This window comes from Nicotiana tomentosiformis, chromosome 8 (assembly GCF_000390325.3).
Source record: "Nicotiana tomentosiformis chromosome 8, ASM39032v3, whole genome shotgun sequence".
Taxonomy (NCBI): Eukaryota; Viridiplantae; Streptophyta; class Magnoliopsida; order Solanales; family Solanaceae; genus Nicotiana; species Nicotiana tomentosiformis.
In genome coordinates, this window is record NC_090819.1 from 96,079,905 (window position 1) to 96,101,011 (window position 21,107).

The 21,107-nt window shown below is 35.1% G+C and overlaps 1 protein-coding gene and 2 long non-coding RNA genes across 5 annotated transcripts; 1 reads left to right on the forward strand and 2 right to left on the reverse strand.

Annotated features, from left to right (window-relative positions):
* The first annotated feature begins 7,058 nt into the window (after positions 1-7,058).
* LOC104102580 (mediator of RNA polymerase II transcription subunit 10b-like) lies at positions 7,059-14,812 on the forward strand. 3 transcript variants are annotated; one of them, XM_009610325.4, is made up of 6 exons: positions 7,059-7,440; positions 7,534-7,614; positions 7,697-7,799; positions 12,492-12,581; positions 13,764-13,817; positions 14,336-14,812. In XM_009610325.4, the coding sequence occupies exons 1-6, from the start codon at positions 7,196-7,198 to the stop codon at positions 14,342-14,344; spliced, it is 582 nt and encodes a 193-aa protein (XP_009608620.1). In that variant the 5' UTR covers positions 7,059-7,195; the 3' UTR covers positions 14,345-14,812. The 3 variants fall into 3 exon arrangements, with proteins under 3 accessions (XP_009608620.1, XP_009608619.1, XP_009608618.1); XM_009610324.4 differs by having other exon boundaries at positions 14,351-14,812; XM_009610323.4 differs by lacking the exon at positions 14,336-14,812 and having other exon boundaries at positions 7,060-7,440; positions 13,764-14,118.
* Positions 8,287-8,785, reverse strand: LOC138896908 (uncharacterized). The gene is made up of 2 exons (XR_011410471.1): positions 8,682-8,785; positions 8,287-8,592 (listed from the first exon to the last, which is right to left on the reverse strand). It is a non-coding gene; the product is annotated as an uncharacterized lncRNA (long non-coding RNA).
* A 1,334-nt stretch (positions 14,813-16,146) lies between the features above and the next one.
* LOC104102579 (uncharacterized) lies at positions 16,147-20,839 on the reverse strand. The gene is made up of 2 exons (XR_687724.4): positions 20,394-20,839; positions 16,147-16,410 (listed from the first exon to the last, which is right to left on the reverse strand). It is a non-coding gene; the product is annotated as an uncharacterized lncRNA (long non-coding RNA).
* Positions 20,840-21,107: the final 268 nt, after the last annotated feature.

The window sequence follows — 21,107 nt, forward strand, 5'->3', positions numbered from 1 at the left end:
TTATTTTATTCAGACCTTTATTTGTATTTATTCTAGAAGTTCGTGCACTTCTGACACTAATTCTGGGATGGTATTTAGACACCATTATTTTTATGGATTATTCACTATATTTCAAACTTTGCTTCCGCATTTGTTTCTTTGATTATTAATAATTTAAAAATTGGTTAATATTATTCTAACGTTGGCTTGCCTAGCAAGTGAAATGTTAGGCGCCATCACGGTCCGAAGGTGGGAATTTCGGGTCGTGACATATTTACATCTATTCAAATGACTTCTCAATCCTGTTATTCTATTCCTAGATGAATTAGGGGTATAAGCTTACTTACAATATTTACACCTCGCTTTACCGACCCCATTTTCCTGAAATTTATCAAAATATTTCCAAACAATAGATCTAGGTTCTATGGATTTTCTTTTCTTAGAATCTTGAGTATCAATTGTGTTGGCACTGCTATCATCAGTAATAGGTAAGCTTTCAGTTGAACCAACATCACTTACTCTACTTTCATCCGTTATTTATACAAAATTAAAACGAATACAAACACAAATTGTTATAATCAAAACATTAAATAGAATACTATAAGAAAAACACTACAGAACACTACAAGCAACACTATAGAACACTCTGTAAATTTTTAATTTATATTTTCCCCATTTTATTAATATCAAACAGCACAAGTACTATCCATCATTTTTGCAAAAGATTATAATTAAATCTTAACATATCCGTTTTGAATTTTTGATAAACCATGTTCACTCATAAGTTTTAACTATCCATTGATTGAGAGTATTAAGTTATACAGATTTACTATTTGATTGAAGCAGAGAGGATTTAGGCAGTGTCTACATACCTCGAAAACCAAGGAAAATGCTTAATTTTACAAACAAGTCAACCCTTTCTAGAACAAATTATAGCTGGACAGTATTCACTTAGCAGAATAGCTTGGGTTTAAATCCAAAAAATTATAGCTCACATGAATGAAGGTTAACAATGAAGAATGAAGAAGTTATGAACCTGAATAAAGGTCAACAATGAGCAAACAAGCAGTCGCCGAAGAGAGGAGTCGTTGTCGCCAAGGTCGTGAAGCTATTGTAGTCGTGACTCGTGAATCAACAGCAGCCAAGCAAAGTTGATTTTTTTAGAGAAGTCTAGGTTAGAAAATAGAAAGGGAAAGGGGGTAAGAGCAGATACTGCCCGTAAGTCTGCCTCTAAACCTCTAAGGGATTAGGGAATTAGGGCTCTTGGGGATTAAAATATTTTAGTATTTCGGTATACCAAAATACCGAAATATCAAAAATCTAATACCGTATACAGTACCGAAATACCGTAATTTCTGTACCAAAATATAACGAAATACCGAAAAAATCGAAACTGAAATACTAAATTATTTCGGTTCAGAATTCGGTTTTTCGGATTTTATGCCCACCCCTAGGGTACTCTATCAAATTCTGTTTTAGCTGTTGTGAAGCCAAAGAGCTTTGGGAGTTAAGTCCTTGAGTGAATGCTCGAACATCCCAATCGTCCGCAACCGGGGGCAGATCCATCCTTTCCATTTGAAACCTCAACACGAATTCCCTCAGCATTTCGTTATCTCTTTGTTTGACTTTAAAGAGGTCTGATTTTCTGGTTTCGACTTTGATGGCCGCGGCATGAACTTTTACGAAGGCATCTGCAAGTATAGCAAATGAATTAATGGAATTAGGGGGCCGGTTGTGATACCATATCATTGCTCCTTTAGACAGAGTTTAGCCAAACTTTTTCAGCATAACCAAATCAATTTCATCATCTTCTAAGTCATTTCCCTTGATGGCACACGTGTAGGAGGTCACGTGTTCATTTGGATCTGTGGTCCCGTTATACTTTGGAATTTCGGGCATACGAAATCTTCTTTGGGGTTTCGGAGCTGCGCTTGGAAGGAAATATTTTTGGACAAATATCTTGGAATCCAGGCCTTCAATATCGGGGGCGCTCTGGGATTTGATCAACCCTAGAGTTATAGGTCTCCAATTTTTTGTCGTTGTCTTCGATTTTCTTTTCTCCTGATTCCACCCGCTTTGTCAGTTCCTCAAGCATCTTTATTATCTCGGGGTTGGTCCCGGGTTCAACTTCACCCGACCTTTTCGTGGCTGGTTCGTTTCTGCGGGTGTGTTTCCGGGATGGTTCGGGCTCAACTCTGCTGGGGGCGCGACTTTGGTTTTACAACTGGGCTATCGTTGCATGTTGAGCCTATAACATTTTGAAGATCACCCGCAAATTGATCCCATTACCTTCGCCGTCATGTGTAACCTGGGCTATCGATTGGGCTCCTCCACGAATTCTGTTTTCGGGGTCGGTAGGCAAGTTTGCGTCGATAGTCGCATGTGAGTTAGCATCGATCGGGTCCACAACTGGAACTCCGCTGGGGTCAACAGGAGGCACCTCGTTGCTGGGCACTACATTATTGTTCTCGCCATGGTGGCTAGAATCAACATCAACATTCAAATGAGCAAATTGAGAGTTCGATATTTTTTATTTGACCTGAAATTAAAATTTCAAAGAACAAGTGTAAAATAGAGTGCGTTATGAAAATTTGTACCAAATTACCACTATTATCCCTAGCCCCACGGTCGGCGCCAAACTGTTTACCCTAAAAAACTGATAACAATTGAATTTATATGTGGTTTTAAGGATATGTGGATTAATTCAATACGAGTGATTAGTGACGTTAGATTAAGCAAATGAAAGACGTAATAAATGACCAAACCAATGATAAGGGTGATTCCGGGCTCGATTGATGGCTCGACGAAGAACCTGCCATCGATTCCAAGCTTGTACTTATGAAGAACTTAAGAACAAAAGTAAGAACTTTGAACAACAAAGAGAATTGTAACAAATTGCCTTGATATGCGTGTTACAATATCCCTCATGAATAATAAGCTTCCTCTTTATATAGTAGGGGAGTTTTACGCTAAGTACAATTCTATGAAAGGTAAAAATCTTCTGTTTCGCTAATCACTGATTTTCTGCCGATACGGGGCGAGATTCACGCCGCGATATCCGGTTGGGCACAGACATTACTGCCCTTTGTTAGTCGTGTGCATCTGTTTGGTAATGCTTTCCGGAGTCTTGATCCTCGAACCGAACCTGGAAGACGTGGTCTTGATACCCCCGAGGGTAGGTGTTTTGTTCGAGCCCCGATACGAGGGGCTCCTCGCTCTGACTCCGATTCATTACGATTACGTTCCTGCTCCATTTGACTCACCGGGAAATCGAGCTATTCAGTGGGCTCGGTTTTACTCGTATACAATTTTATAATACACTTTCTAATGAGGTATTTCAGTTTTGTCTTCACCATCACTGATAATTTCAAAGACAACAGATTTAGGAAAAGAATGGCAACTAGAATCAACTTCTAGCATTATTTCCGCGTATTGAAGTCTTTCAGGGAAAAGAGTTGGTGGAATTCGGCAACCAGGGGTCTTTAATATCTAGATTGAAGTCTTCCAGGGAAAAGTGTTAGGGGTCAAATTTCACAGTTCGTTACATATTTATATATATATTTTATAATAAAGTCATAAAACTTTATTTTGTCACATAAAAATTACAACACTATTTCCATGGTCACCAAATGATCGCAATAGCCAAAAATGTACACTTTCGGTGGGCTTAAATAATTTTTTGTTTTATATTAAATAAATAGTAGGCTCTAATTTTTAGTTTATGCATATAATTATAGAACTTAGTCACATTCAAATTTGATTTTAAAATGAAATTTAAGTTATATACACAAGTAGTGTAATATAATTTTTACATTATCAAATTATCTTGACCTATTATAGGTAGCGCGTAATTTATTTAATATCATTATTTGAATGATCTGCTAATATAAAAAATATAAAAAATACTTTACAGTAAAAGGTGTATATAACTTAAATTTGAAAATAAGTTTACTTATGTTTTTATATTTACTAGTTTCTTGGCACGTGCGTTGCACGTGTATACCGAGTCATATATACATGATTTTATAAATTAATATCAATAAAATTTTAAAAACAATTGAGGAAAAAATTATACATGAAAGAATAAAATATAAGTTTGTGTAAATAATCAATGTGTATCGTCACTTATTTGTCGAAGTTAAAATGATTGAATATCGTCTAAATCTACAAAGATGAACAATTAAATTTTAATTAAATGCATGTGATTTTTTTTACTCATTTTGAATATTTTGTGATAATCATGTAATAAAGTGTATACTTCATTATATATGATACTCTAGTTGTATTTTCTTTTCTATCGTTCCTAATAATAATTATATTGGATATCACCATTGTCTTCTTCAAAATTTTTGGTGTTCGATTGTTATCTTAGTGTTTATATCTTCATCTTCAATTTCGATTGCACCAACCTTTTCAACTTCATGTGTCTTCTCTTCAGTTAAATGTCTTGTAACTTGATCTCTAGATTTTGTGTTTCAACTTTTATAAGCAATGTGAATTTTTTTATTCTTACTCAACACCAATTTGCGATATAATTAGAATTCTTCTTTTTGTACTAAAAAAGTTAGTAGGTTATTTTAAAAGGATCACTACAAGATAAGGAAAATATTATGACTTGATATGTTTTGTAAATTAAATATTAAATGGAAAGGTAATGTAACATTTTGAAAGATTGATTGTATACGTTTTAATATCGCAACTAAACAAATATCGTATAACTTCAAAGAGTATAATATTACTCCCCCTGCTCTAATTTATGTAGTGATGTTTGACTTGACACTGAGTTTACGAAAGAAAGAAAAACTTTTGAAATTTGTGGTCTAAAATAAATTATAAATATTTGTATGGCTTTAAATAATTGAAAGCATAAATTTTAAAGATAAATTATTTCTAGATAAGGAAACGTGACATTCATCTTGAAACTTACTAAAAATAAAAGAGTATCACATAAATTGGGACAAAGGAAATTCTACATTCTTTATCCTCAAATACCTAAAATTTTAGAGGGTATCAACAAACATACATAAACTATTGACTTATTTAGTGATATAGAAAAATGTAGGAAAAGATTTGAAAAGTATAAGTGCTTTCCTTTGGCTGTAATCAAGATTTTCAATGCTTGAACAATGATGTACAGCAATATCATTTACAAAATTTACTTTCTTGCTAGAAAAAATGCTTGGGTCATCATTAGTTTTTTTATATTTGCATTAAATCTCTCTCTCTCTATAAATGATTAGATTGAATACACTCTAAAAAGCGTATAATTTTTTAAGGGATCATTACACAAATAACATGCGAATTTTTGCTGTTAATTTTTTTCTAGTCGATATAGATAAACTATACACTTATTATACATAATTATATAATTTTTATATATGAATTATATATATTTATATATTCATCGGCTATTTTTAGTTTAAGCAGTTGGATGTGCGACTATTTAGGTTAATTATTCATTTTTTAAAGTGATTGGAAGAATGTACCTCTATATGGTCAAATGAATTATGATATCCCCAATCTTCACGTCTATGGCCTCTTTTAACAATATATGTATTACAGTTATTTTTTAATTTTGTTCTTTTATACATATTATGCATGTATTTCAATTAAATATTACATAATAAATAATAAATTTTAGTAATAATTTCGTAAATTAAAAAATCAAGTCATATAATTATCATTTTTGAAGAGATATAGCTTTTTGAAACGTTACATTTATGAGTATACTATTAACAACTATAGTGGAGTATCACGAAATTTCTTTCTAAAATATAAAAAGAAAAAGATTAAGTATAATCTAAAAGATAAAGAATTTACTATAAATATAATTTTTTTGATACACTACCTTTGGTATATTGTACCCGTAACAAAATATAGTGCTACAACAGGTGCTTCATTAATCAATTTTTGTAGCATTTCACCATCTTCTTCTCCTAGCACCAATAAGGTTATATGATCACACCCGAATTTTATAATTAAATATTATATTAATTAATGATTATGATAAAATTAACAAATAAGTTAACTAATTACAACTACCTTTGGTTCATAAGTAAACGTTAAGTATGTCCGTATTAATAGAGTAACATATAAAATGGAGAAGCCTTAACTTTCAATTAAATGTCAAGAATATTAAAAGAATATACATGCGTATTTTAAAGAAATTATTGAGTAAATAGGAGTAAAATACATTTGATGAAGTATTAATCAATGAAGTCTAAAAAATTACCAGAGAGTCTCCTTTGGTGCATTTTGCCTCATCGAAGGAATTCATGTTTCCTTTGTGGGTGTTGTTGATTTTGTTTCTTATGGTTGCTTGAAATGGTTTGAATTTATCTGGTTAAAGATAATCTATATGGAGTGAGATGATCATCCACGTGACCATTGGTGGCTTATGTACGCATCCTTTGCCAAGTAATCCAAATGGCTCATGTAACTTTTAATTTGAATGAAATATTGTATCCCTTACCAAATAATCAAAATAACCATTTATGTTATTAACAATGGTATTTTATTTTATTAAATAAGAAAGATATTTAGGTAATTTAACTTTAAATTATAGGGTTCCAATCTACTAAATAATATATCAAAGCAGCAAACCAATCAACCTGAAATCTTCTCATAGAATGATGTATAGGCTAGCGAAATAACACTGAAAAACCCAAGAGCATACTTTTTTCTTTGTTATGAAATAACGTATTTAATTATGATGAAAAAGAGAAAGTAATTGAGATTTATTGGACGTGGAAGTTTTACAAGAGAATAAAAGAAAGGTCTTTGAGTGGTGAAAAAGAATTTAAACACTTAACTTCAAACAATATGTACTTCAGTCCAGAAAATCTTGGCTTGCCTCGTGAAGTGGAATGATAGAGTATCATCGTATGAAAAATATGAATGGTTGTGACTATTTGCTATCCGACGCCTTTTTTTATTTAATTTCTTAGGTAGGACAATTAATATATTAAGAGGGATATTTTTGTAATTTAATTTTTTAGTTTTAGAGTTTTTATTTTTATAATAATATAAATATAGATATAGATAAATTATTTAATCAATCTTGCTTATAGGACGCATATATGTCTTAATTAACCGACCAAACCTATATCTAACACATCGCAATAAGTGACTAGCAAAGCAAATCTATCTATTCTCCAATTCGCAGTTCTCTTTGCGTCTATCCGCTGATCGGATTTGCAAATCCAAACATAAGCACATGGACTCATCGCAGAATAACTCTGTCGGCGGCAACGGAATAATAAACCCTAAGTCCAACGACGCATCACCGGCCGATTCGACGGCCGCCGCTGCTTCCACCGCCGGTTCACCGGCCGAGGAGTCAAAACAAAATCTCAATCAAGTCATAAATTCGATCGACAAAACCCTAGGAATTCTCCACCAGCTTTATCTCACCGTCTCTTCTTACAATGTTTCCTCTCAACTTCCCCTTCTTCAACGTCTGTACGTATAATTCTTTTTTAGCTTTGTACTTTCGATAATCGTAATTCTTGTGCCTTTTTTTATTGCTTTAATTTTTTTTTTTTTAATTTTTAGGAACAATCTTGTGCTGGAGCTGGATAATATGGCGAAATTGGGAGAAAAATGCAATATTCAAGTGCCTATGGAAGTTCTGAAGTAATATACTTGTTTATCCTAAACTTATTTTTCTTATTATGTTTTTATTTTTGGTATTCATACGTGGTAATTTCTGTTATAGCTTGATTGATGATGGGAAGAATCCAGATGAATTTACGAGGGATGTGTTGAATAGTTGCATTGCCAAGAACCAAGTCACTAAGGGGAAAACAGATGCATTCAAGGTTGTTTTTCACTTCAATGCCTTTAATACTGTTTAGAGTGTACATTTGGCTTAATGGGTTCCTGGAAGTCTTAGAAATTTGGATTTGTATTTCACTGCGTCAATTTGACCTGAACCTTATTTTGGACAATTTATTGTGTTTTGTGCTTGTTTTAGCTACCTCAGTATTGTGAAGAGCGTGAAGCGAGAAAAAGCGACAAACCCCATTTCGCTTAAAGCGAGAAGCGAGAAGCGAAGCGCTCGCTTTTTTGAAGTGAAGCGAAATTTAAAAAAAAAAAAAAAAATTGCATAGACAACACATGTAATTGTAAGCAAATGTTCAATACTTCAATATTAAAACTAAATAGTAGCATCAATTAAAGCACAAAATGAGCATCCTATTCTTCTACAAGATTGTCAAATTCTTGTATTCCACTATCATTATTGTATTGCTCGTCATCTTCTTCAACTTCTTCTTCTTCATCAACTAGGGACAAAGTAGCTGCCTCTTTTCCCTTCCTCTGTGAACTTGAAGTTGAGGTACTCCCTCTCAAACCATAAATCCTCTCCCCAATTCCACGCGCCTCCGCAACATCACCCCAAGTGAAATCAGAAGTTTCCTCAAATACTTCTTCATCTGCATGATCTTCCGGGACTCCAGTTAGCCATTCATTAGCATCATCGATGCTGTCCAAACTAATTGGATCTATTACATTGCGAGCGTTGTAACGACGCCTCAATGTTCTATTGTACTTAATGAATACTAGATCATTGAGACGCTTCAAGGTTAGTTTGTTCCTTTTTTTGGTATGAATCTGCAAATAATAAGTAATTAGTAAGTTTAGGACAATTGAGATATAATTTAATTATCTCAATATACTAAATCTTTCTTCTTAGTTCTTACATGTTCAAACACGCTCCAATTCCTTTCACACCCGGATGAGCTACATGTTAGACTTAGAACCTTGATGGAAAACTTTTGTAAATCCGGAGTGGAATGGTCATATTGCTTCCACCATTCAACTGTAGAAGTAGAACAAATTTTCAAAACATAATATGGATAAAGAAATAACTTATTAACTATAAAACAACATATAAGCACTCGCTCACCTGGTGACTTCGTCTTTCTTTGTCTAATCGCCATGTTTTTTCCAAAAAGTTGCTCAGCATTCCTATAAATACTAAATTGCTCTGTTATTTTATCTTGCACGGATTTTTCAGGTATCAACTTCTCAATACATTCATAGTATCCATTCCACAAAGGTTCATCTCCTAGAATCCTTTCTTCATTGTCATAAAATAGTTCCGGGTTCAAAACAAGTCCAGCTGCATGCAAAGGGCTATGAAGCTTACTATTCCACCTTTTATCTATGATCTCAAAGACTCTTTTGTATTTTCTTTGATCACTAAACGAGACTTGAATAGCCTCTTTTGCCCTATCCATTGCTTCGTACAGGTAGCCCATTGGTGGCCTTTGCTCCCCATCCACCAAACGAAGCACTTTAACTAAAGGACCACCAATCTTCAATGCATGAACCACATTGTTCCAGAATGAAGGAGAAAGTATAATATCTGCAGATTCTCTCCCTCGAGCTTCCCTTCCATAGGCACTGTTAGTGTACTCATCTGAAATAAACAACTTTTTCAAATTGCTTTTTTGCTCATACATCCTATGCAAAGTCAAGAAAGCAGTAGCAAATCTTGTCTTTGCGGGTTTCACCAAGCTTCTTTGTTTAGTGAATCTCTTCATCATATTCAATAACAAAGGCCTTTGAACAATATAGGAATACACTCTAATTGCCTGATTAAAGATTGAACTAAAGGGTCTTTCCTTGAAAATGTCACCAAAGATCAAATTAATGGAATGTGCTGCACACGGAGTCCAATAAATATGCGGGTATCCAGCAGATATCAAATCGCCAGCTTTAACATTTTCACTGGCGTTGTCCGTGACAACTTGAACAACATTTTCTGCTCCAATAGAGTCTATTGTACTCTTGAACAAAGAGTACATTTTGGTTGAATCAGTCGAAGAGTCACTTGCATCAACGGACTCAAGAAACAGGCTTCCCTTAGGAGAATTCACCAAGATATTGATGATCATTTTTCCATTTCTCGCCGTCCACTTATCCATCATAATGGAGCAACCAAACTTGTTCCATTCTACTTTGTGCTCCTCCACGATTTTGTTCACCTCTGCCACCTCTTTTTTTAGATATGGCCCTCTAACTTCATGATATGTTGGAGGCTTCATTCCTGGACCATATTGGCCTATGGCCTCAATAAAAGTAGAAAAAGTGTCAGTATAATTAACACAATTAAAAGGAAGACCTGCATCATACATCCACCGCGCAAACATTGTAATTGCACGATCCCTCAAAATCGTTTTGGCATCAATTTGAGGATTACCACCTTTTCCTTCCTTATCTCCAGATTTTTGCGAGAAGTAACAATCCATAGGACCTTTGGTCTTGCCAGTAGATCCACAACTAGAAGACATTGGTTGCATCCTTCCCCGCTTTTGTGATTTTGGTGGAAGCGACGAAGCATCGTCACCTTCTTCTGTTTCATCATCGTCATCAAGATTATACAGTTCTTGTTCATGAATCAGTTGAGTCTTTAACTCTCTCTTTTTATGAAGGAATGCTTTCAAATCTTCCTTCACATGCGACGGAACTTTAGGACTAGATGCGACATTTGGATCACCGCCGATTAGATGCGCTTTTTGACGATAGATTCCTCCATTTGAAATCTTGTCACAAAAAAGACATCTAATTGCCATCTTGTTGGTCTCGCAAACTCTTTCAGAGTAAGCCCAAGCCGGATCTTTCCTATCTTCTTTTGGCGCCATTAAAAGAACAACTACATAACACATAAGAAAGGCAATAAGAACTAAGAATAAATTATAAAGGATATAAAAAACCATAGGAATTCTCTGATAATAACTGGAAAAATTGGGCAGTAAAATTCTGGAAAAATTGGGCAGTAAAATTCTAGAAAAAGAACAACCCTAGTTGATGATTTGAGATTCTTTCAGAAATCAGAAGTAGATGATAAAGAAGAAGTCGCTGCTGTTGGAAGTTGAAGAATACTAGTCGCTGTTGTTGAAGATCAGTGTTTAATCCAAAAAACTTGTTTTTAATAAAATAGGGTTGGGTATTTTAATACAGAGAAGCGGACGCTTCTTCTCTTCGCTTCGCTTTCCCCGCTTCTCGCTTTTTACAGAGAAGCGGTCGCTTTTACTGACCTGAGTCGCTTCAGCAAGCTGAAGCGCTGCCTTTCACGCTTCGCCTCGCTTCTCGCTTAAAGCGCTGAAGCGAGCGCTTTTTTAAACACTGAGCTACCTAAGGATCCTGAGGGAGAAAATGACCGGTGATAGAGAGTAAGATCAGTTGTATGTCATTTGGAGATAAAAAGTAGTCATAAAGAAAAGTATGTTAAATAAACAAGAAAAATATTATATAGAAATGAAAAGGTAAAAGTTTAAGAAGAATTAAAGGAAGGAGAGGCCTTTACCAAAAAGTGTGAAACTTCTCACCTAAATGGTCGTGGAAACTTATATTACTTCTAGTTCAAATGCTAAGGACCTATGAAATGCCCCTTCTTTTTGAGTCATTTTCACTAACATGTGCAATGGAGAAACATGATATAATATATTTGTCTTAGCGTAGCTATATTCTAGACGGTCTTAACTCTTATGGACGATGGTGCCCATATAAAAAAAAACATCGAGTTTTCACTCCTTGCTTTCTGGATCTGTTTTATGGAAAAAGATACGTTTGAGTGCTGTTCTAGTTTTTGCGCATCTCCTTATTGCTCTTAGACCAAATCTAAAGCTCAGATTTAAAATATTTGTTAATTAAATAACTGTTTGAAGTTATTTTTGTATTTTCTTGATTAAAAAAATTAACTGCTTGAATGGTTTAGGGTTGGAAAGAATCTGAAGCTCTTAGAGCTAATCTAAAGCTCACTAAATAGATTTATTGAATGATGGAATGAGTTTAATTGGAAAATTTTTGGATAGTGGGGATTCTTATAGCCGTGTGCAGCTAGTTTATGGTTGAGGCTTACTTCGTATTGTTGTTGGTGTAACTGCTCGAATGGAAAGAGCTAGTCCTGCAACAGCTAAAGACTTCTACAATTAATGAAGCGAGGAGAATAATCAATCCAATTTAAAATGATATTACTACTGGAAAAATTTACTTCATTCCGCTATAGTGCTGCATGGATGGTGCCTGTTAGAAGATATTCCTATAAGAACCTTCTGATATGCACCGGGAACTTTTACTGTGCAGGTTTAATAGGGAAAAAGGTTGAAATCACTCATTAGGTTTTATCATTTTGTCTTCGGCGTTCATCCTTGAGAGCGTAGACTTGAGGATAACTTTTGATATGCTACTTCTCTCTACCTCCCACTCCAAACCCTCTCTTCCCTTGCTTAAGGAAAATTTATATTTATCTTATTTACTGTTTTATCTGCTCATGATAATATTTCTCTTCGTGAAAATCTCTTCCTAATGCTAACCTTGACCTTCCTGCTAATTATATGACAGCAACTACTAGTCTACTACTCTTAACTTCTTTGCACTGCTTCCATTGTTTGATCCCTTCAACTGTGGTTTTCATTCTAGGGCTATTTCCTTTGTTTTACTAGAGTTTTTCGTCCAATTTTGAAAAGCCTCGAATGTATAACTTCTTCTCTCTTTTGTCACAGGGTTTGCGAGGGCATCTCCTGGAGGAGCTTGAACAGGCTTTCCCTGAGGAAGTGGAAGCTTATAGGGAAATTCGTGCAGCTTCTGCAGCCGTAAGTTTCATTTGCTTGTTCAACACTGCATTTCAAATTAATATAGCGAGTGTATATCTATGAATAGCTGAAAGGTTTATGCTCCTTTGGTGACCATCTTATAGATTCAGCACAAATTACTTGATTTAGGAGATGTCTATGACCTTTTTTTATTGATGAAGTAATAATAGATTTCATTGCTGGCATCAAGAAGATGCATAATAATACAAAATTTATGGAAGCAAAAAAGACTTTGTTTGCTCAAGAAGTTCAAATGACCTTTTTCTAGAAATGTAAAGTCCTCTCATTGACTGGGTTAATGAAGACCTGATCTCGTTTAGGATTATTTGGGAATGTTTGAGACTCCATCTAAGGATGATTTTACCTTACAGTGTACTGGAAAAAAAAGAATGTCAATTATCTTTCTGATGGGTCCTCTGATGTAGAATAAGAAAAATGCCTGAAACTAGGCTGTTATTTTTGATAGTTAAAAAAGTGTTATTTGGTCACACTCTCATCTAAAAGTTTTAGCTGTTAGATAGAGTATGCATTTTTGCAACACACCTCCATGCAGGGTTCTCTTTGTTTTTTCTTTTTTTTTTTTTAATTCTAGGGTGCCAAGCACACCTAAGTTCTTTCCGGTAGTAATGTGACTTGACCCTAGGTTGTCTGCATAAATACCATGTTAAATTGTGTGACCGCTTCATCTAAAAGCTTAATTAGATTGCGGATATATTTATTTGTTTTACCTTTTAAGTTTGCAAAAGTAGGTTGTGGTGGTGGTTCTTAGTATGTTACCCTCCTTTCCTGTGGAACGATTAACTGGTTTTATATAAATGTTAGATTTTATGCTTAGATCAAAGTTCCTAAGTGAGGAATATTAGGAATTTATGCTCTGGAAATTATAGTTGCGCAAAATCAGTGCTGGAATTTCAGTTTACAGCTTTTTGTGCAGCTTGACGGCATTGCAGTATTAATTCATGGAACATTCACTGCTTATCAAAATAATTCGTCTTATAAGATTTCATGATATAATCTCTGATGCATCACTGAGAAGTATTTTGTGAAAGACGGCTTTGTCTTGTTCAATTTTTGATTATTTGATATGCTTCGACCATAGAGCTGCTCTTGAAACTTTTGCCTATGTTATTGCTAGTTTCTGGTTATCATAGCAATTAGTTTATGTTATTTTTGTATGAGCAGGAAGCAAAACGGTTGGCTCAAGCTCAAAGTCTGTTACCAAATGGAGATGTGAAGGTGAAGCCTGAAATTTAACAGCTAACTAGATGATGGAATTTATATTTTACTAAGTTATTTTAGCTTGTTCTAGAATGTAAAATGTATGTAATAGATCTGCATATCACGATCAGTTTCATGATTATCTTCGTTGTCACTTTGCATTATCTATAATCAACGTCCCCTCTACTGCCCTCACCAGTGGAACTTCCAGAATAGAAAAGATTTAATTTGTGCAAACCAAGGTGGATTGGTTAATTGTAGACATTGCTGTTTTTATTAGATGTAACATGTGGAAGGGTGGGAGAAGAAAGTTACTAGACTTGCTCTGGTTTCTTAATGCATCTATTGCATTCCTGAATAATGTTTTATGTGATCATTAGAATTACTGTTTAGTTTTTCTCTGAATTCCATGCACCATACAGTTGAGGAAATTGACCTCATCAAAACCACCACCTCACCTGGACCTGAAAATGGTTGCATGAGCCTATTTTCTCATATGGTTAAAACTGCACCTAACATACTGACATCAGTTAAAGTTACCTTAATCGCAGGTGACTTACTAGAGAAATCAGTTCCCCTTTGTATGGCGAGATTGCAGACAGGAGTATACTAGTTTTGGGACTTGGAGTTGAGTAACCAACAGAGCGAAGATATATTCAATCTGGGTTGATGCAGTTGATATGACTAATGAGAATTCTTGGGCATGTAGTTTGAAGTGTTCTGGAAACACCATTTCTGCATCGAAGTATTTTGGACTATGTGAGAGAAATATCCTTAGTTAGGCATCTTAAGTTTAGATGGTGCTTTTTTATGAGTAGTTTGACCAATGGTTTCGGTTAAAAATTTAACATTTTTTTTTGGCGTTGAGATGACCAATTACGAAGAAAGGAAAAACGAAAATCAGAGTGATAATTCAAAATCTAATTTTGTACCTCTAGGATGCACGAAGTAGTAGTGCTGTAATTCTCAACTATCTTACGTTGACGTATCTAAGGAAAGGATTTTCTCTCCTCCGTTGCAGTTACTACTTGTCCTAGCATAGACAGTTATCGCTCATATATGAGGGTGGAGAAATCTCAACCCTAAACCTTACGCTTAGCAAATTACTAGGACTTGAACTTCTGTTATAGTTATATATTTATGCTGTATGCAATAAAAACTAAAAAGAAGAAAACAACGTAATACAAAGAGCACATATAAGTTGATAAAAGAATAGTATATTGTTCATTGTTCGGGGTATTTCTTAGGACACGTAAAGCAATAGCATGAGCACCAAAGGAATGTAAAAGTTGTTCGTTAAAATTTTTAAATTACTTGGGTTCTCAAATACGATCGGGTTGGGTCGGGTCAAAATTGAGTAAAATACTACTTATGTTATGACTTATTCTACCACTAAAAGTGTGAGTAGTTGAAATTTCTTTACCATTAATTACAAGTTCTAGGTTCGAGTTCTAAGAATAGAGAACTTCTTACTAGGAAGTGTTGTACGTCCACTTTTCGTGCCAGACTCGAACCCGAATTAATCGGATCAATAAGTTTTAAATACTAGTTGATTAACGGGTTGGAACATTAAATCTTTTAGCTGGAGTGATAACTATTTTTGGTCAAACTACAAGGTTACGAATCGACCAAGTTGGCTGTCCTTTTTTATCCATATTACTTCAAACTTTGACGTTTCAAACCAAGTTAGACCCACATTAAATGATGTCGCTCACTCAAGTTATCCAATATTGGATCTTCATATGTGAGTTGTCTAAATCTGAACTAATTTTGACACCTTTATCGTATGTATCTTAAGCAAACACGAGGAAAAAGCAGAGTATTCAAAAATCCCTCTTCAACATTCAACAACCTCGTATTTACATCTTTTATGAGAATTGTCCTTAGTATGCTCTACATGAATAAATGCAAGAAAACAATGAACAAAGATGTGATGTGATTAGGATACAAGAAGGTGAAATTATATATACAACAAGGCATAGCATCTAATAAATTAGTCATTAACAAAATGAATACTTATACTATTTAATCAAAGATAAGAAAAACTTCTGCAAATTAAGATTTAAAGATGATAAGAATGCAATCACTTGTTAATGAATAACTTGCGAAAGTGGCATATAATTCAATAAGCATCAAGGAAGTGGCCATTTATGAGGAGGAAACGATCAATACAGTTCGTTGCAAAATGTTTTATATGGTTAGAAATATTCCAATACCTTTTTATTTTTTCATTTTTTAATCAATTTCCCTATCTTCAACTTATTTCAAATCCTCCCTTCTTAACCAATATCTTTCAGAAAGAAATTCTATTCCAAAACTACCCCTAGTTATAAGACATAGAGCACTGTTCTCGAATGATCTTTCTATTTAGACGGGAGAACCAAATTTTGTTCTGAAATAATAGCGATAGAACGTAAATACGTAATAAAACTGTTGTCTTACATAGGTGATAGGAAAATGATAAACTCAACTATAATATATAAGACTCAAATGATTCCAAAGTGATACACAGATGGCTCTGTCCCCCTGGAAAGTTTCCTCCTTCGCTTTCAAGCACATTGTCAAGTACTTAGTACTTAGGTTTTAATGGCTACCTTATTAGGCTTATATCCTGAAGAAGAAGAAGCAAAAAGTTAGGTTAATTCATTAGCCACTAAATTTTGATAAAAATGTTAAACGTCACCTTAGGCCTGAATTTCACTTAGGGAAAAAAATTTAAAAAGCTAAAGATTAGCTTGAAGAGAAAAAAGATTGACCAATTGTAAGAAGAAATCATTTTTCGATAAAACAACACTTTATTGCGCGCTCTCTCTCTATATATATATATAAGCGCACGTTAGTTAACGTGCACTAGTGCGGTTGCCATGGGAAGAGGGCGAGGTCGTGGACGAGGAAGATCCTAAAAACTACCCATAATTGCTTTCGGGAGCTCAGTAAGTACTAGAACACAAGCTGGAAAATTGAATCCACCATAGGAACAAGCTATGACGACGCCGAAAATGCAGGGAATGACGATGAGTTCAATGGAAATCAGATCAACATCGAGGGCCACTGGGGTAAGCAAGAAACTAAATCTCAGTGATTCTCCATCAATTAATCAGAAGGAACAACCAAACAAGGAGAACTCTCCTGCGAAAACCAATGGAACAGTGCTTGTAGCTAGCCCTAATTTGGAGATTGGTACTGGTGATAATATAAACAAGGGGAAAGTACATGAGTAGGACAATATAAGCAAAATTGATACACTTGGACCTAACATGGACCTGATTGAGAGTGAGAAAATCCAAGTACACATCAATGAAACATGCAAAGCTACTGTCGGAAGCCCAAGCCTTGGACAAGCTTGTTTCAACAAAATAGGGCAGCAACATATGGAATGGCACTCAGATATATTCCACCAAAAATAGTGGATGGGCAAACAATGGTGCAGGTGGAATTACATGATGTTGCAGAAGAGGAAGAGAAATGGAGATGTGTTATGATCGCGTACATAATTAGGGACAATTCTGGGTATAATACAATGAAGAGATATGTAGATCAACAACAATAACAATCCAGTATAATCCTACTAGTGGGGTCTAGGGAGTGTAGTGTGTACGCAGACCTTACCCCTATCATGAGGTAGAGAGGTTGTTTCCAATAGACCCTCGGCATCCTTCCCTCCAAGAACTCCCCACCTTGCTCTTGGAGTGACTCGAACTCACAACCTCTTGGTTGGAAGTGGAGGTTGCTTACCATCGGAGCAACCCCTCTTGTCAAAAATTGCATAACCAGATTTATTCCTGCTTGAGGAGGGGTACTATGTTATTAAGTTTCAGTTGATGGTTGATATGCATAAAATATTCTATGTTGGTCCTTACACCATCAACAACAGGCCAATCATCCGGAAACCATGGACACCTGATTTTGATCTGAGTAAGGAATTCCTTACAGAAATACCAATGTGGGTGATCCAACCTAAGCTCCCAATGAATTGTTGCAGGAGTGAATCTTTAAGTAAGATTGCTAGTGCAATTGGGAAGCCACTATTTGCTGACGAATGTACCACCAAGCAAACATATATCTCATATGCGAGGATGGTAATAGAGACTAATGTAACCAAAACCTTACCAACAGAAGTCACTATGATGGATCCTAGAGGTTAGCAATTTCAGCAAAAGTTGGTGTATGAGTAAAAACCAATCTACTGTGATAAATGCCAAGCTATTAGGCATAAATGTGCTAACTAACAAGGCCCTAAAATGCAACAAGATGGGCAACCTAGAAGAAGAAGAGAACCAAAAAAGGTTACCTACGAACGGATAACTAAGGGACATATGGTAGTAGAAACAGAGCCTCAAGGAAATTAAAATGGGATCTCCATTGTACTTCAACAAAGCCAACTTAATTCTCAAGTAGAGGCATAAAAGAATTCGCAGCCACAAGAAGTTAAGCCAGAGAAGCCAGACTTATAAAGAAGTAAAGATAAGGAAATGGTTAGTCCAGCACTGAACTTGATAAAGTTTCGTATGATATCACCTTCTACAAGCAGAAATAAAATGGTGGCTTCAAAAAGGGGTCATGGTGTAAGTCAGTCCCCACCTCTAGATAGAAGAGGAGACAATCATAACATATAATGACTTGGTTATTTTGGAATGTCAGGGGTGTGAATAAATGGTACAAGCAGAAACAGATGAAAAATTACTTGAAAACCAATAATATAAAACTAGCTGGTATTGTTGAGACTAGAGTTAAAGAGCACAATGCAAGTAGAATAAGTAGTCATATTGCCCCTGGCTGGGATACAATGCAGAATTATAGCCATGCTTTTAATGGAAGAATTTAGATTTTGTGGGATTCTAATTATTATACAGTCACCTTGATTAGAGCAGAAGCACAAATACTTCATTATTCAGTTAAGGGAGTTGCAAGGGGTATTTATTGTTACCTGACAATAGTATATGGTTATAATACTATTGAACAAATCAAACTCCTATAGGATAACCTGACTGAGGTAGTTGAAGGAGTTTCTAAACCATAGCTGATAGGTGGTGATTTTAACTCAATCTTGTACACACAAGATATAATACATGGTTGTACAATCAACATAGCAGAGATCAGAGATTATACTAATTGTATACAAGTACTAGGACTTACTAAACTGGCATGAAAAGGAGAGTATTATACTTGGTCCAACAAACAACTTGGATCGGATAAGATATGGAGTAGAATAGATAGGTATTTGGGAATTATGAATGGATGATGACATGGGGCCATATATGTACTACTTGTGGCATGCCTTACATTTCTGATCACTTCACCATGACCTTAAAACTAACACTACAATAGAGAAGTGGGAAAGAACCCTTTAAGTTCTTTAATGTGTGAGCAGGCCATGTATACTTCCTGAACATTGTGCAACAAAGCTGGGGTCAAAAATTAAGTCACAAGAAAATGAACAACATCTGGCTAAAACTGAAATCTCTTAGGCCACTACTCACGAAGCTAAATACTCAAGAGTTCAAATATATCAACCAGAAGATTGAAAGAGCTAGGGTAGACCTTATTACTATGCAAGGAAGAATCCATAAATAATGCACAAATGATCTACTAATAGAAGAAAGGAATCTTATGAAAAATCTAGAGAAATGGGACATGTTGGAGGAAGGTGCGTTAAAGCAGAAGGCTAGAGCAAAGTGGATAAAACTAGGTGATTCTAAATCCAAGTATTTTGCAGCAGTGATCAAGGAAAGGCAACATAAGAATCAGATATTAGAGTTAACTTCTCTTATAAGAGATACGCTAAATGATCATGAAGTCGTCAAAGATGAAATATTAAACTTTTATAAAGGATTGATGGGATCAGTTGCCCATAGTTTACTAGCAATTGACAAGGAGATAGTGAAAAAAGACCCTACCTTATCACAACAATAGAGAGTCTTATTATGTAGGGATGTCACTGAGCATGAGATTTATAAGGATTTATGCTCTATTGGTAATGATAAAGCCCAGGTGTTGATGGATTTAATGCCTACTTCTTCAAGAAAGCATGGAATGTCATTAAGAAGGAAGTCACTGAAGCTATTACAGATTCTTTACTACATGGAGTATCTACAGATCTATAAATTGTACAGCTATCACCTAGTGCCCAAGACTGCCAAGCCTAAGACAGTTAATGAATTCAGAACAATTTCATGTTGCATAGTTCTATATAAGCTTATCTCCAAGATCCTAGCTTCAAGACTCCAGGTTGTCATCTCCACTGTTATCAGTGATTCACAGGCTGGGCTTATACCAGATAGAAATATTGCAGATAATATCATCCTAGCACATAAATTGGTTAAAGCCTACTCCAGAAAACATATCTTTCCTAGATGCATAATCAAGATAGATCTCCAGAAGGCTTATGATTCTGTTGAGTGGCCTTATTTGAAACAAGCCATGGAGGAGCTGGGAATTCCTCAGCTATTCACCTCATGGGTCATGGAATGCATACAGACTGTCAATTAATCTATTGTAGTGGTTATGGAATAGCTGAGCGGGAGTTTGCAAAATCTCAAGGCCAATAAAGAGTAAAAATACCATCCTAGATGTTCTAAACTAGGGATAACACACCTGTATTTTGTTGATGACTTATTGCTCTTTGCTAGAGGTGATATTGTATCAGTGAATACAATATACCAAAAGTTCCTGCAGTTCACTTAAGTATCTGACTTGCAAGCAAATCAGAACAAAAGTGCAGTGTAGTTTGGAGGAGTCATAACATCATAGCAACAAAAGATTCTACTTCATCTGGGATTCATTGCTGGAGACATTCCTTCCAAATATCTTGGGGTTCCTTTGTCTACAAAGTAGATGAGTATCATGCAGTGGCAGACTCAAATAGACTAAATTACAGCAAGAATCTTTTCATGGACTGCAAGGAAGCTATCCCATGTTGGTAGGGTCCAATTAGTTCAAAGCGTGCTATTTGGGATTCAAGCTTTCTGGGCACAACTGTTTATCATCCTTGCTAATGTGATAAAAACAGTTGAGGGTATATGTCGATCTTATGTTTGGTCAGAGAACTAATGTAATCACAAAGAAGGCTCTATTAACTTCGGGATATGGTCTATCTACCTAAGGCGGGAGGGGAGTGGGGGTGATAACAACACGATAGCGGATTCAAGAATTACTAAAGCAAAATAAGAAAATCAAGAAACATGCGGAAGCTAAAAGAAAATAGGAAAACGAAAAAGAAGATAGAAATTAAAAATAGATTGAATTCAAGAAAGAGTTTCTTAAATTCAAGAAGTCTATTCTTGAAGTTGAATCCTATCAACAACAATT